General features: G+C 48.7%; 1 protein-coding gene across 2 annotated transcripts in view; it reads left to right on the plus strand.

Annotated features, from left to right (window-relative positions):
• The window catches only part of DNAH2 (dynein axonemal heavy chain 2), a 121,537-nt gene that overhangs the window by 49,149 nt on the left and 56,590 nt on the right, over window positions 1–15,798 (plus strand). For both annotated transcript variants that reach the window (XM_077970201.1, XM_077970202.1), the window contains 16 exons: window positions 1,684–1,845; window positions 1,950–2,053; window positions 4,045–4,201; window positions 4,351–4,433; window positions 4,547–4,727; window positions 5,433–5,571; window positions 9,161–9,378; window positions 9,624–9,725; window positions 10,394–10,519; window positions 11,190–11,300; window positions 12,155–12,343; window positions 12,783–12,886; window positions 12,983–13,172; window positions 13,934–14,114; window positions 15,135–15,262; window positions 15,608–15,760. In XM_077970201.1, the coding sequence (XP_077826327.1) occupies window positions 1,684–1,845; window positions 1,950–2,053; window positions 4,045–4,201; window positions 4,351–4,433; window positions 4,547–4,727; window positions 5,433–5,571; window positions 9,161–9,378; window positions 9,624–9,725; window positions 10,394–10,519; window positions 11,190–11,300; window positions 12,155–12,343; window positions 12,783–12,886; window positions 12,983–13,172; window positions 13,934–14,114; window positions 15,135–15,262; window positions 15,608–15,760 (2,328 nt within the window). The remainder of the gene's footprint in view (window positions 1–1,683; window positions 1,846–1,949; window positions 2,054–4,044; window positions 4,202–4,350; window positions 4,434–4,546; window positions 4,728–5,432; window positions 5,572–9,160; window positions 9,379–9,623; window positions 9,726–10,393; window positions 10,520–11,189; window positions 11,301–12,154; window positions 12,344–12,782; window positions 12,887–12,982; window positions 13,173–13,933; window positions 14,115–15,134; window positions 15,263–15,607; window positions 15,761–15,798) is intronic.

The following is a 15,798-nucleotide window of genomic DNA, read 5'->3' on the forward strand; positions in this document are numbered from 1 at the left end:
CGAGGACCCTGTGGTCACTGTCGATAAGGGGCAGGGACAGGATAATGGGTCCTTAGCACCCACAAAGGCAGTGGGACGGGAGAGGAGCTCACGAGGAGCTTTTGTTTCAGTTGAGGTAAAATTCACATAACAAAATTAATTATTATTATTTTTTTGAGACAGAGTCTTGCTCTCTTGCCCAGGCTGGAGTGTGGTTGCGCAATCTCGGCTCACTGTAACCTCTGTCGCCCGGGTTCAAACGATTCTCATGCCTCAGACTCCCGAGTAGCTGGGATTACAAGCATCCACCACTATGCCTGGCTACTTTTTATATTTTTAGTATAGAGATGGGGTTTTACCATATTGTCCAGGCTGGTCTCGAACTCCTGACCTCAGGTGATCCACCTGCCTCAACCTCCCAAAGTGCTGGGATTACAGGTGTGAGCCACGGCGCCCCACCAAAATTAACCATTTTGAAGTGAACAATTAGTGACATTTAGTGATTCACACCACCTCCATCTAATTCCCAAACATTTGTATTACCCTAAAGGAAACTCTGCCCCTTAGCAGTCACGTCCATCCCCCGTCCCCCGCCCCAGTCAGTTATGAGCCTATTTTCCAGCTGTGTGATTTGCCTATTCTGGACACTTCATACAAATGGAACCATATCATACGTGGCCTTTTTTTTTTTTTTTTTTTTTTTTTATTGAGACGGAGTCTCGCTCTGTCACCCAGGCTGGAGTGCAGTGGCCGGATCTCAGCTCACTGCAAGCTCCGCCTCCCGGGTTCACGCCATTCTCCTGCCTCAGCCTCCCGAGTAGCTGGGACTACAGGCGCCTGCCACCTCGCCCGGCTAAGTTTTTGTATTTTTAGTAGAGACGGGGTTTCACTGTGTTAGCCAGGATGGTCTCGATCTCCTGACCTCGTGATCCGCCCGTCTCGGCCTCCCAAAGTGCTGGGATTACAGGCTTGAGCCACCGCGCCCGGCCATATGTGGCCTTTTTAATCTGACTTCTTTCATTTAGCATAATGTCTTCAAGGTTCATCCATGGTGTAGCATGGATCAGTACTTTTTAAAATGGCTGAATATTCATATTTGAATATTGTATGAATTTACCACATTTTGTTTACCATTCACCAGTTGATGGACATTTGGGTTATTTCCACCTTTTAGCTAAAGGGAGTAGTGCTGCCATGAACACGCGTGGACTTGTATTTGTCTGAACACCTGTTCCCTATTCTTGTGGGTGTGAGCCTAGGGGTGCAATTGCTAGATCATATGGAAACTCTATGTTTAACTTTTTGAGGAGCTGCCAAGCCATTTTCCACAGCAGCTGCACCATTTCACATTCTCACTAGCAGTGTACAAGGCTTCCTATTTCTCCATATCTCCATGCCAACACTTATTTACCTTTTTTTTTTTTTTTTTTTTGGTTCTAGCCATCCTAGCGGGTGTGAAGTGGTATCTCACTGAGCTTTTGATTTGCATTTTCCTAATGACTCATGACATTGAGGATCTTTTCCTGTGCTTGTTCCTTGATAAGGAACAAGGCGACAGAGTGGAGAAATTTATGTGGACGGAGGAGGCCGCTGTATTATCTAGAGGGAAAGCGTCACAGAGCGAGAGCAGCGAAGGGCCTGGGCGTCCGTCGGGGAGGAGGAGGGCAGGTGCCACTTCATGCAATGCGCCTTTCTGCTCTGTAGGAGCTTGATGCCCTCCAGCAAGTCTGGGAGATCACACGAGACTGGGAGGAGAACTGGAATGAGTGGAAGACTGGCCGGTTCCTGACCCTGCAGACCGAAACCATGGAGACCATGGCCCACGGGCTGTTTCGTCGCCTCACAAGATTAGCCAAAGAGTATAAGGTGGGGAGAAACAGGGCGGGGAGGCGGAAGAGAAGCTAGTGGAGGATCGGGGTCTATTACCAGGGAGGTCGTCGGGTCTTCTGATGCCCCCAACTTTTGCTCAGGACCGAAACTGGGAAATTATTGAAACCACTCGCTCAAAAATAGAGCAGTTCAAGAGGACCATGCCTCTCATCTCAGACCTACGGAACCCTGCCCTTAGAGAGAGGTGAGGCTGCCCCTCTGCTCCCGGGTGTCCACTCTGCCCCGCTGGCCTGCGCCACCACCTGGTCCCTCCCATTCTCCTCTCCACGGTGTTCACAGCTCTCTCTTCCCCTTTGTCCACAAATGTATGTCTTTTTCTCTTTCCTCTTTTTAACAAACATTTAATTTTGATGGACGCATGAAAATTGCATACACTTATGGTGTACAGCATAATGTTTTGAAATATGTACACATTGCGGAATGGCTAAATTGAGCTAATTATCATATGCATTACCTCACATACCTATTTTTTGTAGTGAGAATACTGAAAAGCTACTCTCAGTGGTTTTCAAGTGTACAATAGATTGTTATCAACCATTGTTGCCACAATGTACAGGAGATCATCCCTCTTGTTTAACTGAAATTTTGTGTCCTTTGACCAACACCTCCCCAACTCTCCACCTACCACCCCCAGTCCCTGATAACCAGCATTCAATTCTGCTTCTGTGAGTTCAACCTGTTCGGACTTCACATATGACATATGAGTGCGATCATGCGGTGTTTGTCTTTCTTTGCCTGGCTTATTTCGCTTAGCAAAATGTCCTCCAGGTTCTTCCATGTTGTTGCAAATGACAGGATTTTCTTCTTTCCTGTGGCTGAAGATATTTCACTGTATATATGCACCACATTTTCATCCTCCATTCATCGCTTGATGGACACTCAGGGTGATTCCACATCGTGGCTATTGCGAATAGTGCTCAGTGAACATGTGGCACAGACACCAAGCCTGCCACTGTCCTCTGCTTCTTGCACTGTCTCAGGTCATCCAGCCTTGCTGACTCTTGTTCTCTGCCCCCTGCCCTGGGGCCTCCCGCTGTCTGAGAGGGAGTTGTCTATCATGACTAAGCCTTATGTCTTTTTTTTTTTTCTTTTTCTGGGAGGTAGACAGAGTCTCACTCTGTTGCCCAGGCTGGGGTGCAGTGCTGTGATCTCGGCTCACTATAACCTTCGCCTCGTGGGTTCAAGCAATTCTTGTGCCTCAGCCTCCCGAGTAACTGGGATTACAAGCACCTGCCACCATGCTCGGCTAATTTTTGTATTTTTAGTAGAGATGGAGTTTTGCCATGTTGGCCAAGATGGTCTTGAACTCCTGGCCTCAAGTGGTCCGCCCGCCTTGGCCTCCCAAAGTGCTTGGATTACAGGCGTGAGCCACCCGGCCCGGCCCGCCTTATGTCTTTTGTTATACAAAAGATTTTATTTTGAGATAGCCAAAAGTATAACTTTCTTTCTGTATGGTTTTTGCCTTTGTGCCTTGTTTAGGAAGACCTTTCCTATCCCAAAGTTACAAATACATCCTCTTCATTCTGTCTTCTAATGCTTTGTGTTTCTCAGGTTTAACTCCTTTAATCCGTCGGAATTTATCATATGGTAGAGAATGCATCTCGAGCCATTGGGGATAGATTTATAAAAATGAAGTAATTTTTATAAATGGTGTTTTAATAATGATCTATCCATTTAAGAGAAAATAATTTTGCTTCTTCGTCTTTCTTCCAGTATAATGTTTTTGGCAATGCCGAAACCATTAAGTGTTATACGGTTATGTATAACCTAACCACTTTATTTGCTTACATTACTTAACCTCTCTAAGCCTCAGTTTTCTCATCCGTAAATGGAATAATAATAATTCCTAATTTATAGAGTAGCCATGAGAATGATATGAGATGTTTCATGTAAGGCCTTTACTCAGTGTAGATCTAGAGTAAACCTGCGGTGATTCGTTGTATGTTTTGTGGGCGCAGCTGCCTCAACTCCCTCTCCAGATAATCCACTCCTGGAGGGTCTCACCTCAATCTTCGTATTCCCCATGGTGCCTATGATTGCATCTTCAAACCTGTTTAGCAAAATGAGTTGAATCATGAATTAATAACTACGCAGAATCACAGTGTCCCAGTGGGAGACAGCACTGGGAGTGATGGTAATGCTCCTGACCTCACACCCTCCTGTTCCTGGCTGCAGGCACTGGGACCAGGTCAGGGATGAGATCCAGCGAGAGTTTGATCAGGAATCTGAAAGCTTCACCTTGGAGCAGATTGTGGAGCTTGGGATGGATCAGCATGTGGAGAAAATTGGGGAGATCTCTGCTTCAGCAACTAAAGAGCTGGCTATAGAAGTGGTACGACCCTCCTCTCCCATGCTCCCACACCTCCTGCACCTCCTGGAGCACAGGCTTCCAGCTGTTCATCATCTGATGATGCCTCTCAGCTCCTGTTCCCTTTAGGGAAGAGATACCTGACTGCTGTGTCCCCCAATTTCTCTCCACAGGCTTTACAAAACATTGCCAAGACCTGGGATGTGACTCAGCTCGACATAGTACCCTACAAGGATAAAGGCCATCATCGGCTCAGGTTGGGGGAGCTGGGGCTCCAGGAGAAGAGGGGGCTGTGTGACCTGGGCTGCAGCGTGGGGCCAAGGTTGGGCAGGTGGGGATGGACTATGATTTTGACCCCTTGTGTCCCAGAGGTACAGAAGAAATATTCCAGGCGCTGGAAGATAACCAGGTAGCTCTGTCTACCATGAAGGCATCTCGCTTTGTCAAGGCCTTTGAGAAGGATGTGGATCACTGGGAACGCTGCCTCTCCCTCATTCTGGAGGTTATTGAGATGATTCTCACAGTGCAGCGTCAGTGGATGTACTTAGAGGTCAGGACTCAGCGCCCAAGCTTTTCCTGCTTCCTGCTTTTCCTCCTTCATTTGCTTAAGACCTAGATTTTGCCCTGTTATCAGCCTCATTCTCCTACCTTTAAAGTCACTCTTCATCTAGGACCCAGCTGTCTGATTCTTAGGTATTACCTCTCACCTTAGATTCCCTCCCTAACAAGTTTTTGTTCTTCTTCCTAGATTTTTCTTCCATTTTTCTTCTTAGACCCAAGTACCTGGCCCCCGACTTCCAACTTTCCTTGTAGAACTTGGGCACCTTGGCCTTTGACTTCTTGCACTCTGTATCTTCTACTCAACTGTCACCCACGATCTGGGAACAGGGAGCAGAGGGTGGAGAGTGTGTAAGAAGTGGCCTCTGGCTCAAGCCTGTAATCCCAGCACTTTGGGAGGCCGAGGCGGGTGGATCACGAGGTCAGGAGATCGAGACTATCCTGGCTAACATGGTGAAACCCCGTCTCTACTAAAAATACAAAAAAATTAGCCGGGCGTGGTGGCGGGTGCCTGTAGTCTCAGCTACTTGGGAGGCTGAGGCAGGAGAATGGCGTGAACCCGGGAGGCGGAGCTTGCAGTGAGCCGAGATCGCGCCACTGCACTCCAGCCTGGGAGACACAGCGAGACTCCGTCTCAAAAAAAAAAAAAAAAAAAAAAAAAGAAGTGGCCTCTCACCCCAATTTTTGGCCCCCTCAGAATATCTTCCTAGGAGAAGACATCCGCAAGCAGCTGCCCAATGAATCAGCCTTATTTGACCAGGTCAACAGCAACTGGAAAGCCATCATGGACAGGATGAACAAGGACAACAATGCTCTCCGGAGCACCCATTACCCAGGTCAGAGCTCCAGGGCTGCTGCCCTGACACAGCTTTGGCAGGCACTCTGCTTGGTCATGGTTGCATGTTTCATTGATTAAAAAGACTGATGCCCCCAGCTCTCATAACATGTCCCATCTCCATCACCTCTTCTAAGCATTAGATCACAATTCCATAAATTAAACTCAACAAGTATTTGCGTGGAGTGTAATAATGTAGTGGTTAAAAGCATGGGATATGGAATCAGTCAGATTAGTTTATTTATTTATTAAAAAAAATTTGTTCTTGAGACGGAGGTTTGTGCGTTGCCCAGGCTGGAGTACAGTGGTGCAATCTGGGCTCACTGCACTGTCCACCTCCTGGGTTCAAACGATTCTCCTGCTTCAGCCTCCCAAGTAGCTGGGGAATACAAGCATGTGCCACCACCTCTGGCTAATTTTTTAAATTTTTAGTAGAGCTGGGCTTTCACCAAGTTGGCCAGGCTGGTCTCGAACTCCTGACCTCAAGTGATCCACCTCCCTCAGTCTCCCAAAGTGCTGGGATTACAGGTGTGAGCCACTGAGCCCAGCCTACATTGACTTTAGTTTAGCAGATTAGCCTTCAGCCATGGGATGGGGTAGGGTATGGGGAAGAAAGGGATGAACACATGGTAAGATGAACACATAGTGAGGGCTGGTTGACTGGGGGAGACTGGGGTAGAGAATCAGGGAGTCAGGTTTGACAACGGGCATCTAGAATGGGCATCCTGTGGTGAAGAATTCTGGCGGGGGTACAGAGGACCTCTTCATTTTACCTAGGGCTAGTCTTAACAGTGCTTCATTTTTCCAAGAGCCTTCAGTATACACATCAATAAAAATAACTTTAATTATTCTGATAAAAGGTAAACATGAAAAGTTATGATATGCAAAGTTGAATGACAATGACTGATATTATTTGAAATAATTGATTGAATTATATTTCGGAACAATTTATAAGCAAAGCCAAAAAAACAATGATCCCTTTGTTGAATGCACAGAATAAATCCATCTTGTCCACGGCTACCGAGTCTGCCTGTGATCTCCGGGGGTCACTCAGGTTTGCACTCACAGGACCCAACAGCCTGTAGACCCTGTGTTTGAAGGCATGAGGGTTACCTCTGAGTCACACTCACTAGTGTCCCTCCTTTCTTCAGAAAGCTAGAAACTAGGAAGACAAGGGGAAAATCAATCAAGACCTAAGGTATGGGGCTGTAGGCTGGGAGGAAACTAACATTATTGAGAAGCTACCGATGTGAATACATTTCAATTAGTACTCGCATTGGTTTTTTTTGTTTGTTTTTTGAGACGGAGTTTCGCTCTTGTTGCCCAGGCTGAAGTGCAATGGCGCGATCTCAGCTCACCACAACCTCCACCTCCCAGTTCAAGCAATTCTCCTGCCTCAGTCTCCCAAGTAGCTGGGATTATAGGCGTGTGCCACCACACCCACCTACGTTTGTATTTTTTTTTAGTAGAGACGGGGTTTCACCATGTTGGTCAGGCTGGTCTCACTCTCTGACCTCAAGTGATCCACCCGCCTCAGCCTCCCAGACTGCTGGGGTTACAGGCGTGAACCACCACCGCTGGCCTCACGTTGATTTTTGAGATGGATTTTATTGCCATTTTATACACAAAGGGGTCAAAACTCGATGAGGTGAATTGACATGCCAGTAAGTGAAAGAACTACTGTTTGATTGGGAGTCTTCTGCCGCCTGTTCTGGAACTCTTTTTGCTGTGACATGAGGGACACTGGCAAGCCCAGTCCTTGTAGATTTCTTTCACTGTGTGCACATGACATGTATCTAAAGTGATTTAGCTTGCTAGATTGTGTACATGGAGGGAGATCTCTACTTTTCAGAAGCTTGGGTGGGCCAGTGGATCCCTAAGTTCTTCCCCCAGCCCTTCTTTTCTTTTTTTGCCTATGGGAAATGAAGGAAGATGGACCCCCAAGTTCTTCGGTGGGTGTGTTATACAGTGTCCCCTGCTACCCACTGGGGATATGTTCCAAGACCCCCCAGTAGATGCCTGACACCTCAGATAGTCCTGAATCCAATTGCCATCAATCAGAACATGTTTCTGTTTGTGTTTGCCTCCCATAAATTCAATGCCCTTCCCATCTTAACTAAGCACTTGTTATGCACCGAGGCTGTAACTTTTGCAGTTTGAGGTGCGACAGCAAAACTATCATGAATTTCTTTTTCCTTTGTCACAGTTTCGCAGATAGAAGATTCAGATTCTTTTTTTTTTTTTTTTTTTGAGACGGAGTCTTGCTCTGTCGCCTAGGTTGGAGTATGGTGGTACGATCTCAGCTCACTGCAACTTCCACCTTCTGGGTTTAAGCGATTCTCCTGCCTCAGCCTCCCGAGTAGCTTGGCTTACAGGCACCTGCCACCACGCCCGGCTAATTTTTGTATTTTTAGTAAAGATGGGATTTCACCATGGTGGCCAGGCTGGTCTTGAACTCCTAATCTCGAGTGATCCGCCCACCTCGGCCTCCCAAGTATTGGGATGACAGGTGTTAGCCACTGCACCCGGCCAGAAGATTCATTCTTACTGTAGATCTCAGCAACCTCAGTTGAGAACTTTCACCTTTTCACTTAAAGGAAGGAAGCTCTTTATGGAAGCACTTTACGGCTTCTCTTTGGCGTATCTGAATTGGCAGCATCACTACTCTTGCACTTTTGCTTACATTATTAAGTTAAATAAGAGTCACTTGAACACAGGCACTGCTGTGATGTCACAACAGTCGATCTGATAACCGAGAGGGCTACTAAATGACTCACGGGCAGGGAACCTCTTCAGCGTGGAGACGCTGGACAGAGGGATCATTCACATCCTGGGGGACAGAGCAGGATGGTGAGAGATTGCATCACACTACTCAGAACAGTGTGCAATTAAAACCTAGGAATTGTTTATTTCTGGAATTTTCCATTCAGTATTTTCGGACCACAGTTGTCTGCAGGTAGTTGCAACCATGGAAAGTGAAACTGTGGATAAGGGGAAGTTACTGTATTAATGAAGTCATGGCCGGGCGCGGTGGCTCAAGCTTGTAATCTCAGCACTTTGGGAGGCCGAGACGGGCGGATCACGAGGTCAGGAGATCGAGACCGTCCTGGCTAACCCGGTGAAACCCCGTCTCTACTAAAAATACAAAAAACTAGCCGGGCGAGGTGGCGGGCGCCTGTAGTCCCAGCTACACAGGAGGCTGAGGCAGGAGAATGGCGTAAACCCGGGAGGTGGAGCTTGCAGTGAGCTGAGATCCGGCCACTGCACTCCAGCCTGGGCGACAGAGCGAGACTCCATCTCAAAAAAAAAAAAAAAAAAAAAAATTAATGAAGTCATATATGATGTATCATTAATGCATAAATAGTAACCTGTACAATAGTGCATAATGAATAGTGAGTCATGAATTAATGGAGAGAATGGGATGAGCATGATAGAGGGTCTGGGGATACTTCTTTGCGTCCAGAAACCCTCATGGCAGTCTGTGCCCCGCTGCTCAAGAGCTGGCAAAGAACACAGAGTTGGGGCATCCAGATCCCCCCAGGGCAGTGGAAAGAAGGCCATCAAATGGCATTCATCGCGCTTCTTCCCAGGCCTCCTGGACACATTGACAGAAATGAACACAATCCTGGAAGATATTCAGAAGTCTCTGGATATGTATTTAGAGACCAAGCGACATATTTTCCCCCGCTTCTACTTCTTGTCCAATGATGACCTACTGGAGATTCTGGGCCAGTCCCGAAACCCAGAGGCTGTGCAGCCACACCTCAAAAAATGCTTTGACAACATCAAGTTGCTGAGAATCCAGAAGGTCGGTAGAAGTGGCCACAATGAGATGGTGGGTGGGTATGAAAGGCTTTGGAAGGGACCCTGCCCTCCCAACAGGAGGGCCATGTTAATTAATGATTCTCGATTCTCAGGAGATAGAACTTCTTCGAATTGGTAATATTGAGAGGAGGGGAGAGGAGCAGTAATTACCCTCAAAAGGCCCCAGTACTTCTAGGCGGATACCAAGCGTGGGCCGGCCAGGCTCTGAGCAGCTTCTGTTTTCTGCAGGTTGGAGGGTCCAGCAGCAAATGGGAAGCTGTGGGAATGTTCTCCGGCGACGGCGAGTACATTGATTTCCTCCACTCAGTACTTTTAGAAGGGCCTGTGGAGGTGAGTTGTGGTGGGGGTCTGAGGACCTAGCTGATTCTTCTTCCTGCAGACAGTTCACCTGGGCCGGGCACGGTGGCTCACACCTGTAATCCCAGCACTCTGGGAGGCCGAGGCGGGCGGATCCCCTGAGGTCGGGAGTTCCAGACCAGCCTGACCAACATGGAGAAACCCCATCTCTACTAAAAGTACAAAATTAGCCGGGAGTGGTGGCGCATGCCTGTAATCCCAGCTATTCAGGAGGCTGAGGCAGGAGAATCGCTCAAACCTGGGAGGCGGAGGTTGCAGTGAGCTGAGATCGCGCCATTGCACTCCAGCCTGGGCAATAAGAGTGAAACTCCATCTCAAAAAAAGAAAAAGAAAAAAAAAGAAAGTTCACCTGGCTCCATGAGGAGAGAAGATCTCTGTAAATGGCCGATAGTCACTCTTTCCCCTCCCACCTGCCATTCCTAACAATGATCATCTCTGCTCTGAACTGAAATTTCCTTCTGAAAGTCAGACCATCTGCCTCAGAGCCTCCATTTCTCTCAGGGACCCAAGACAGCCGTTGCCCATTCCTGCTTTTCTCTGGGTACAAAGCCCTGGAGTGCCGCTTCCTAACTGCCTTCCCTGTGGAGGACCTTGGCCGTGCCCCTGAGGCTGAGCTACCCTATTCTCCCACCTCCCCCTAGTCCTGGCTCGGCGATGTGGAACGGACCATGAGGGTGACCCTGCGGGACCTTCTCCGGAACTGCCGCCTGGCCCTCAAGAAGTTCCTCAACAAGAGGGACAAATGGGTGAAGGAGTGGGCTGGCCAGGTGAGTTGGGGTCAACAGAAATGAGGGAACAAGGGGCCAGGCATGGTGGCTCACACCTGTAATCCCAGCACTTTGGGAGGCCGAGGCGGCCAGATCACTTGAGGTCAGAAGTTCAAGACCAGCCTGGCCAACGTGGTGAAACCCTGTCTCTACTAAAAACACAAAAAATTATCTGGTGTGGTGATGCACACCTGTAATCCCAGTTTCTCAGGAGGCAGGAAAATAGCTTGAACCCAGGAGGCGAAGGTTGCAATGAGCCAAGACCGTGCCACTGCACTCCAGCCTGGGTGACAAAGTAAGACTCCATCTAAAAAAATTTAAAAAATTAAAAAAAATTTTAAAAAAAAGAAAGAAAAAAAAAGAAAGAAATGAAGAAATGAGGGAACAAGAAGATAGAGTTAAAAAGATGGAGTTAAAAGGAGGTGGCCAGTGGAAAGACAGAATCTTGAGTCTCACACAATGTGGTTTCTTACCCCCCTTTCTGGGCTGTGCTCTGGTCACTCCCAGCTGGACCCTTAGCTCCTGACCTGAGGCCCATGTCCCATCTTTCAGAGCAGATTGGGTGCAGTTGGGAGAGGCACACAGTTCTTGAAATAACTGGGACTTGGGAGCTGGGCTGTGTGGATGGCCGAGGACAGGGCTTTGGGACATGGCTTCTGCACATCCTCAGATGGTGATCACTGCCAGTCAGATCCAGTGGACGGCTGATGTCACCAAGTGCCTGCTGACAGCGAAGGAGCGGGGAGACAAGAAAATCCTTAAGGTCATGAAGAAGAAGCAGGTGGGAGGCCGAGCACAGTGGCTGATGCTTGTAATCCCAGCACTTTGGGAGGCAGAGGTGGGAGGAGCCCACTCACTTGAGCCCAGGAGTTTGAGACCAGCCTGGGCAATATGGTGAAACCCCTTCTTTACCAAAAAATACAAAAATTAGCTGGTGGCACACCCAGGAGGTTGAGGCTGCAGTGAGCTGAGATAGTACCACTGCACTCCAGCCTGGGCAACAGAGCAAGACTCTGTCTCAAAAAAAAAAAGGCTGGGCACAGTGGCTCACGCGTGTAATCCCAGCACTTTGGGAGGCCGAGGCAGGCGGATCACGAGGTCAGGAGATTGAGACCATCCTGGCTAACACGGTGAAACCCCGTCTCTATTAAAAATACAAAAAATTAGCCAGGCATGGTGGCGGGCGCCTGTAGTCCCAGCTACTCGGGAGGCTGAGGCAGGAGAATGGCGTGAACCCAGGAGTTGGAGGTTGCAGTGAGCCAAGATCTCGCCACTGCACTCCAGCCTGCGCAACAGAGTGAGACTCTGTCTCAAAAAAAAAAAAAAAAAAAAAAAAGAAAAGAAAAGAAAAGAAAAAAAGCAGGTGGGTGCTCTGCAAGTATGGGCTAGGTCTGGAGCTAGAATTGCAGGGAGGAAGCAGTCAGAATTAGAGGTGAGCTGGTGGAAAAGGGCCAGAGCGAGGGTGCTTTATGATGGAAGTCCAGTGCGGGCAGTCCGCGGTGGAGCAGAATTACCAGGAGTTACAGCAGGTGGGGTCAGCACTGGGTTGGAAGCGGTGCTGGGTGGGGGTGAGGGGTGATCGGGCTTTGGCGACATTGCTCTGTCTGCTCTCTTCCCTGCTGCCTCATGCCACAGGTGTCAATCCTGAATAAGTATTCAGAAGCTATCAGGGGGAACTTGACCAAGATCATGCGGCTTAAAATTGTGGCTCTGGTGACGATAGAAATTCATGCCCGGGATGTGTTGGAGAAGCTTTACAAGAGTGGCCTTATGGATGTCAATTCCTTTGACTGGCTCAGCCAACTTCGGTTCTACTGGGAGAAGGTGCCAGATGGGCCAACTCCCCACTCTCTTACCGTAAAATGGATCCTAATGCTTTTATTGCATCCATGTTCTGTAAATGCAAGGATATCCTAAGCCAAGCCTTAGTCCTGTCCCAGTACCCTAATCCAGTTCTTCCTCCCATCTCCTCCCCACAATCAGGAGTGGCAAGCAGTTGTCCCAGTCAGGGCTCATTATGAATGTCACTTGAACAGGACTCAGAAACACTCCAGGCAGCTGCTGCGTTGGGTTGGGGTGGACGTGCAATATGAAACCCATTTCCCATCTTGCTCATAAACCACTCCACTTTTCAACTCTAAAAGGGAACCCCCAATCCCTTCACTGCAGCCTCCCTGGCAACTCTGAGCCCCACTCTCAGTCATTGTCCCAGCTCTAACTCTCCTAAACCCACCTCTCTCTTTTTCTGCCCTGTTTTCCCCAGGATCTTGATGACTGTATGATCCGCCAGACCAACACGCAATTTCAGTATAGTTATGAGTACCTGGGTAACTCGGGCCGGCTTGTCATCACCCCCCTGACGGACAGGTCTGCCGTGTGGGATGAATGAGGTGGCTGGGGTGGGGGCAGCAGAAGCTGAGAAGCTTCCGGGAGTCTGACTCCGGTTCTGTCCTCAATTCTCAGGTGTTACATGACACTGACCACGGCATTGCACCTGCACCGAGGGGGCTCCCCAAAAGGCCCCGCAGGCACGGGCAAGACCGAGACCGTCAAAGACCTGGGCAAGGCCCTGGGCATATATGTCATTGTGGTCAACTGCTCTGAGGGCCTGGACTACAAGTCCATGGGCCGAATGTACTCAGGTCTGGCTCAGGTCAGTATCCTGCCACCCTGTGCCAGAAGCCCCTTAAATACCTTTTCGTTCCAGAAAATAAACTGAAACCCAAATCTGGTTCAGTGCTTTGTAGCTTCATGACATTGCATCATGGGTAATTCTTTTTTTTTTTTTTTTTTTTTTTTTTGAGTGTAGTGGTGTGATCTCGGCTCACTGCAACCTTCACCTCCCAGGTTCAAGCAATTCTCCTGCCTCAGCCTCCTGAGTAGCTGAGATTACAGGCGAATGCCACCAAACCTGGCTAATTTTTGTATTTTTAGTGGAGACGGGGTTTCACCATCTTGGCCAGGCTGGTCTCAGACTCCTGACCTCAGGTGATCCGCCTGTCTCAACCTCCCAAAGTGCTGGGATTACAGGCGTGAGCCACCGCGCCCAGCCACAACTAGGAAAGTCCCTTCCCCTTCCTGAGCTTCACGTAGCTTATTTGCAAAAATCAGAAGATTATAAAGGATTAAAGAAAATAATGCGTGTTAACTGGAGCAGAATAGACAGTGCACACAAGTTCCCTACCCTAGTCTCTTTCCAACCCACACCTTTTCTAGCATCACCCCAGACTGCCCCATCTGATGGAAAGTTCTGGCCAGAAGCTACAACAGGGTACTCTGGTGCCCTTCTCCCTGCACTCTATTCTGGAGGCCGCCTCACCTCGTGAAACATTTTAAGGAAGGGTGTGTGAATCATGCTTTCTAGCCTTTGGGGCACCTCTCTTGCTCCCAGTGACTCTGCCTTGCACCCCGCAGACCGGAGCCTGGGGTTGCTTTGATGAGTTTAACCGCATCAACATCGAGGTGCTGTCAGTGGTGGCCCAGCAGATCCTGTCCATCCTATCTGCCCTGGCTGCTGGCCTCACCCGTTTCCATTTTGACGGCTTTGAAATAAATCTGGTGTGGTCCTGTGGGATCTTCATTACCATGAATCCTGGTAGGTGGCAGGGAGTGGATGGGGTTTCTGGGGTGGGAAGGACTGGGTATTCAGGGGAAATAACTGCATCCTCCTCTTCCCCCTTCCATGCGAACGTGTATAGCTAAATGAAGTCTGGTTAAAAATAGCAAAGGGGAGAGAAGGATAAACACACAACTTTCTGGGAGAAGGGGAAGCAATCTTACTGTTTTCCCTAAAGGGATTAATAACTTTTTTTTTTTGAGACGGAGTCTCGCTCTTTCACCCAGGCTGGAGCTGGAGTGCAGTGGCACGATCTCGGCTCACTGCAAGCTCTGCCTCCTGGGTTCACACCATTCTCCTGCCTCAGCCTCCCGGGTAGCTGGGACTGCAGGTGCCTGCCACCGTGCCTGGCTAATTTTTTGTGTATTTTTTTTTAAGTAGAGATGGGGTTTCACTGTGTTAGCCAGGATGGTTTTGATCTCCTGACCTCGTGATCCGCCCACCTCGGTCTCCCAAAGTGCTGGGATTACAGGCGTGAGCCACCGCGTCTGGCCAGACCTCATCTTTTAAGATACTTAGTTATCTTCTCCCATTAGGCTAGCTCCCAGAGTTCTGGTCTCTCTGCCATCTCTTTTGCAGCAGGCCCTAGGGTCCCTCATTACTGTTCCCTAAGAACAACTCTGGGGGAAGGGCCTAGGACAGCACAGGGATAGGAAAGGGTTTAGGAACTGAACGAATAAGAGGAAAAGCTGTGATTTCTATTAGGACTGATGTGAGCTATACACAGAATCTGGAGAGATGGGAAATTGACAGCTCTGTGATTTGAGTTTGAAACAGGGCCACGCAGAAAGTAAGGAAAGGACCACAGAGAAGAGAGAAGACCAAAGCGGACTAGGAAGGGCTGGGGCTGAGATGAGAAAGGATGTGATCTTGCAGTTAGGGAGAAAGTTAGGGATGGAGTTAAGGTGGGAGAAAATGAGATTGATTGGAAAGTGGGTTTGGAGAAGCAAATCAAGATGAGGAAATATATGATTCTAAGTAAGTGGCATTGTTTTCCAGGCTATGCTGGCCGCACAGAGCTTCCTGAAAATCTTAAATCCATGTTCCGCCCAATTGCCATGGTGGTGCCTGACTCCACCCTCATTGCAGAAATCATTCTCTTTGGAGAGGGCTTTGGCAACTGCAAGGTACTCCAATAACCCCTTTTCTGCAGTGATTTTAATTCCCTTTCATAATTATTCCCTGGACAGAGGAGCTCCCCAAGGGCCTCACTATCAGCTTATCCTCTAAGGAACTTAGACTATTGTCCGTAGGATGTAGGGGGAGAAAACTTTAGGGGAGGGAAGTTTCTCCTCTGTGATTCCACTAATTAACAATGGCGTGATTCACACGATTTCATCAGGAGAGTCCGTAGAGTACCTCCTAGCTGCTTCATGTCCTGGTACCTGGCTTCCTGTCTCTGACTGTCCCGAGATGAAGCAGAGGGATTTGTGGGGAGATGGACTGTTTCCTCCTCTGTTTTGGTTCCCCAGATTCTGGCCAAGAAGGTGTACACACTCTACTCACTGGCTGTGCAGCAGCTCTCCAGACAGGACCACTATGACTTTGGCCTGCGTGCCCTCACCTCCCTTCTGCGCTATGCTGGCAAGAAGCGCCGCCTACAGCCGGATCTGACTGATGAAGAGGTAGAGCAAGGACACAGCCTTTGGACCTGACTTCCACT

This window comes from Macaca mulatta, chromosome 16 (assembly GCF_049350105.2).
Source record: "Macaca mulatta isolate MMU2019108-1 chromosome 16, T2T-MMU8v2.0, whole genome shotgun sequence".
Classification (NCBI taxonomy): Eukaryota; Metazoa; Chordata; class Mammalia; order Primates; family Cercopithecidae; genus Macaca; species Macaca mulatta.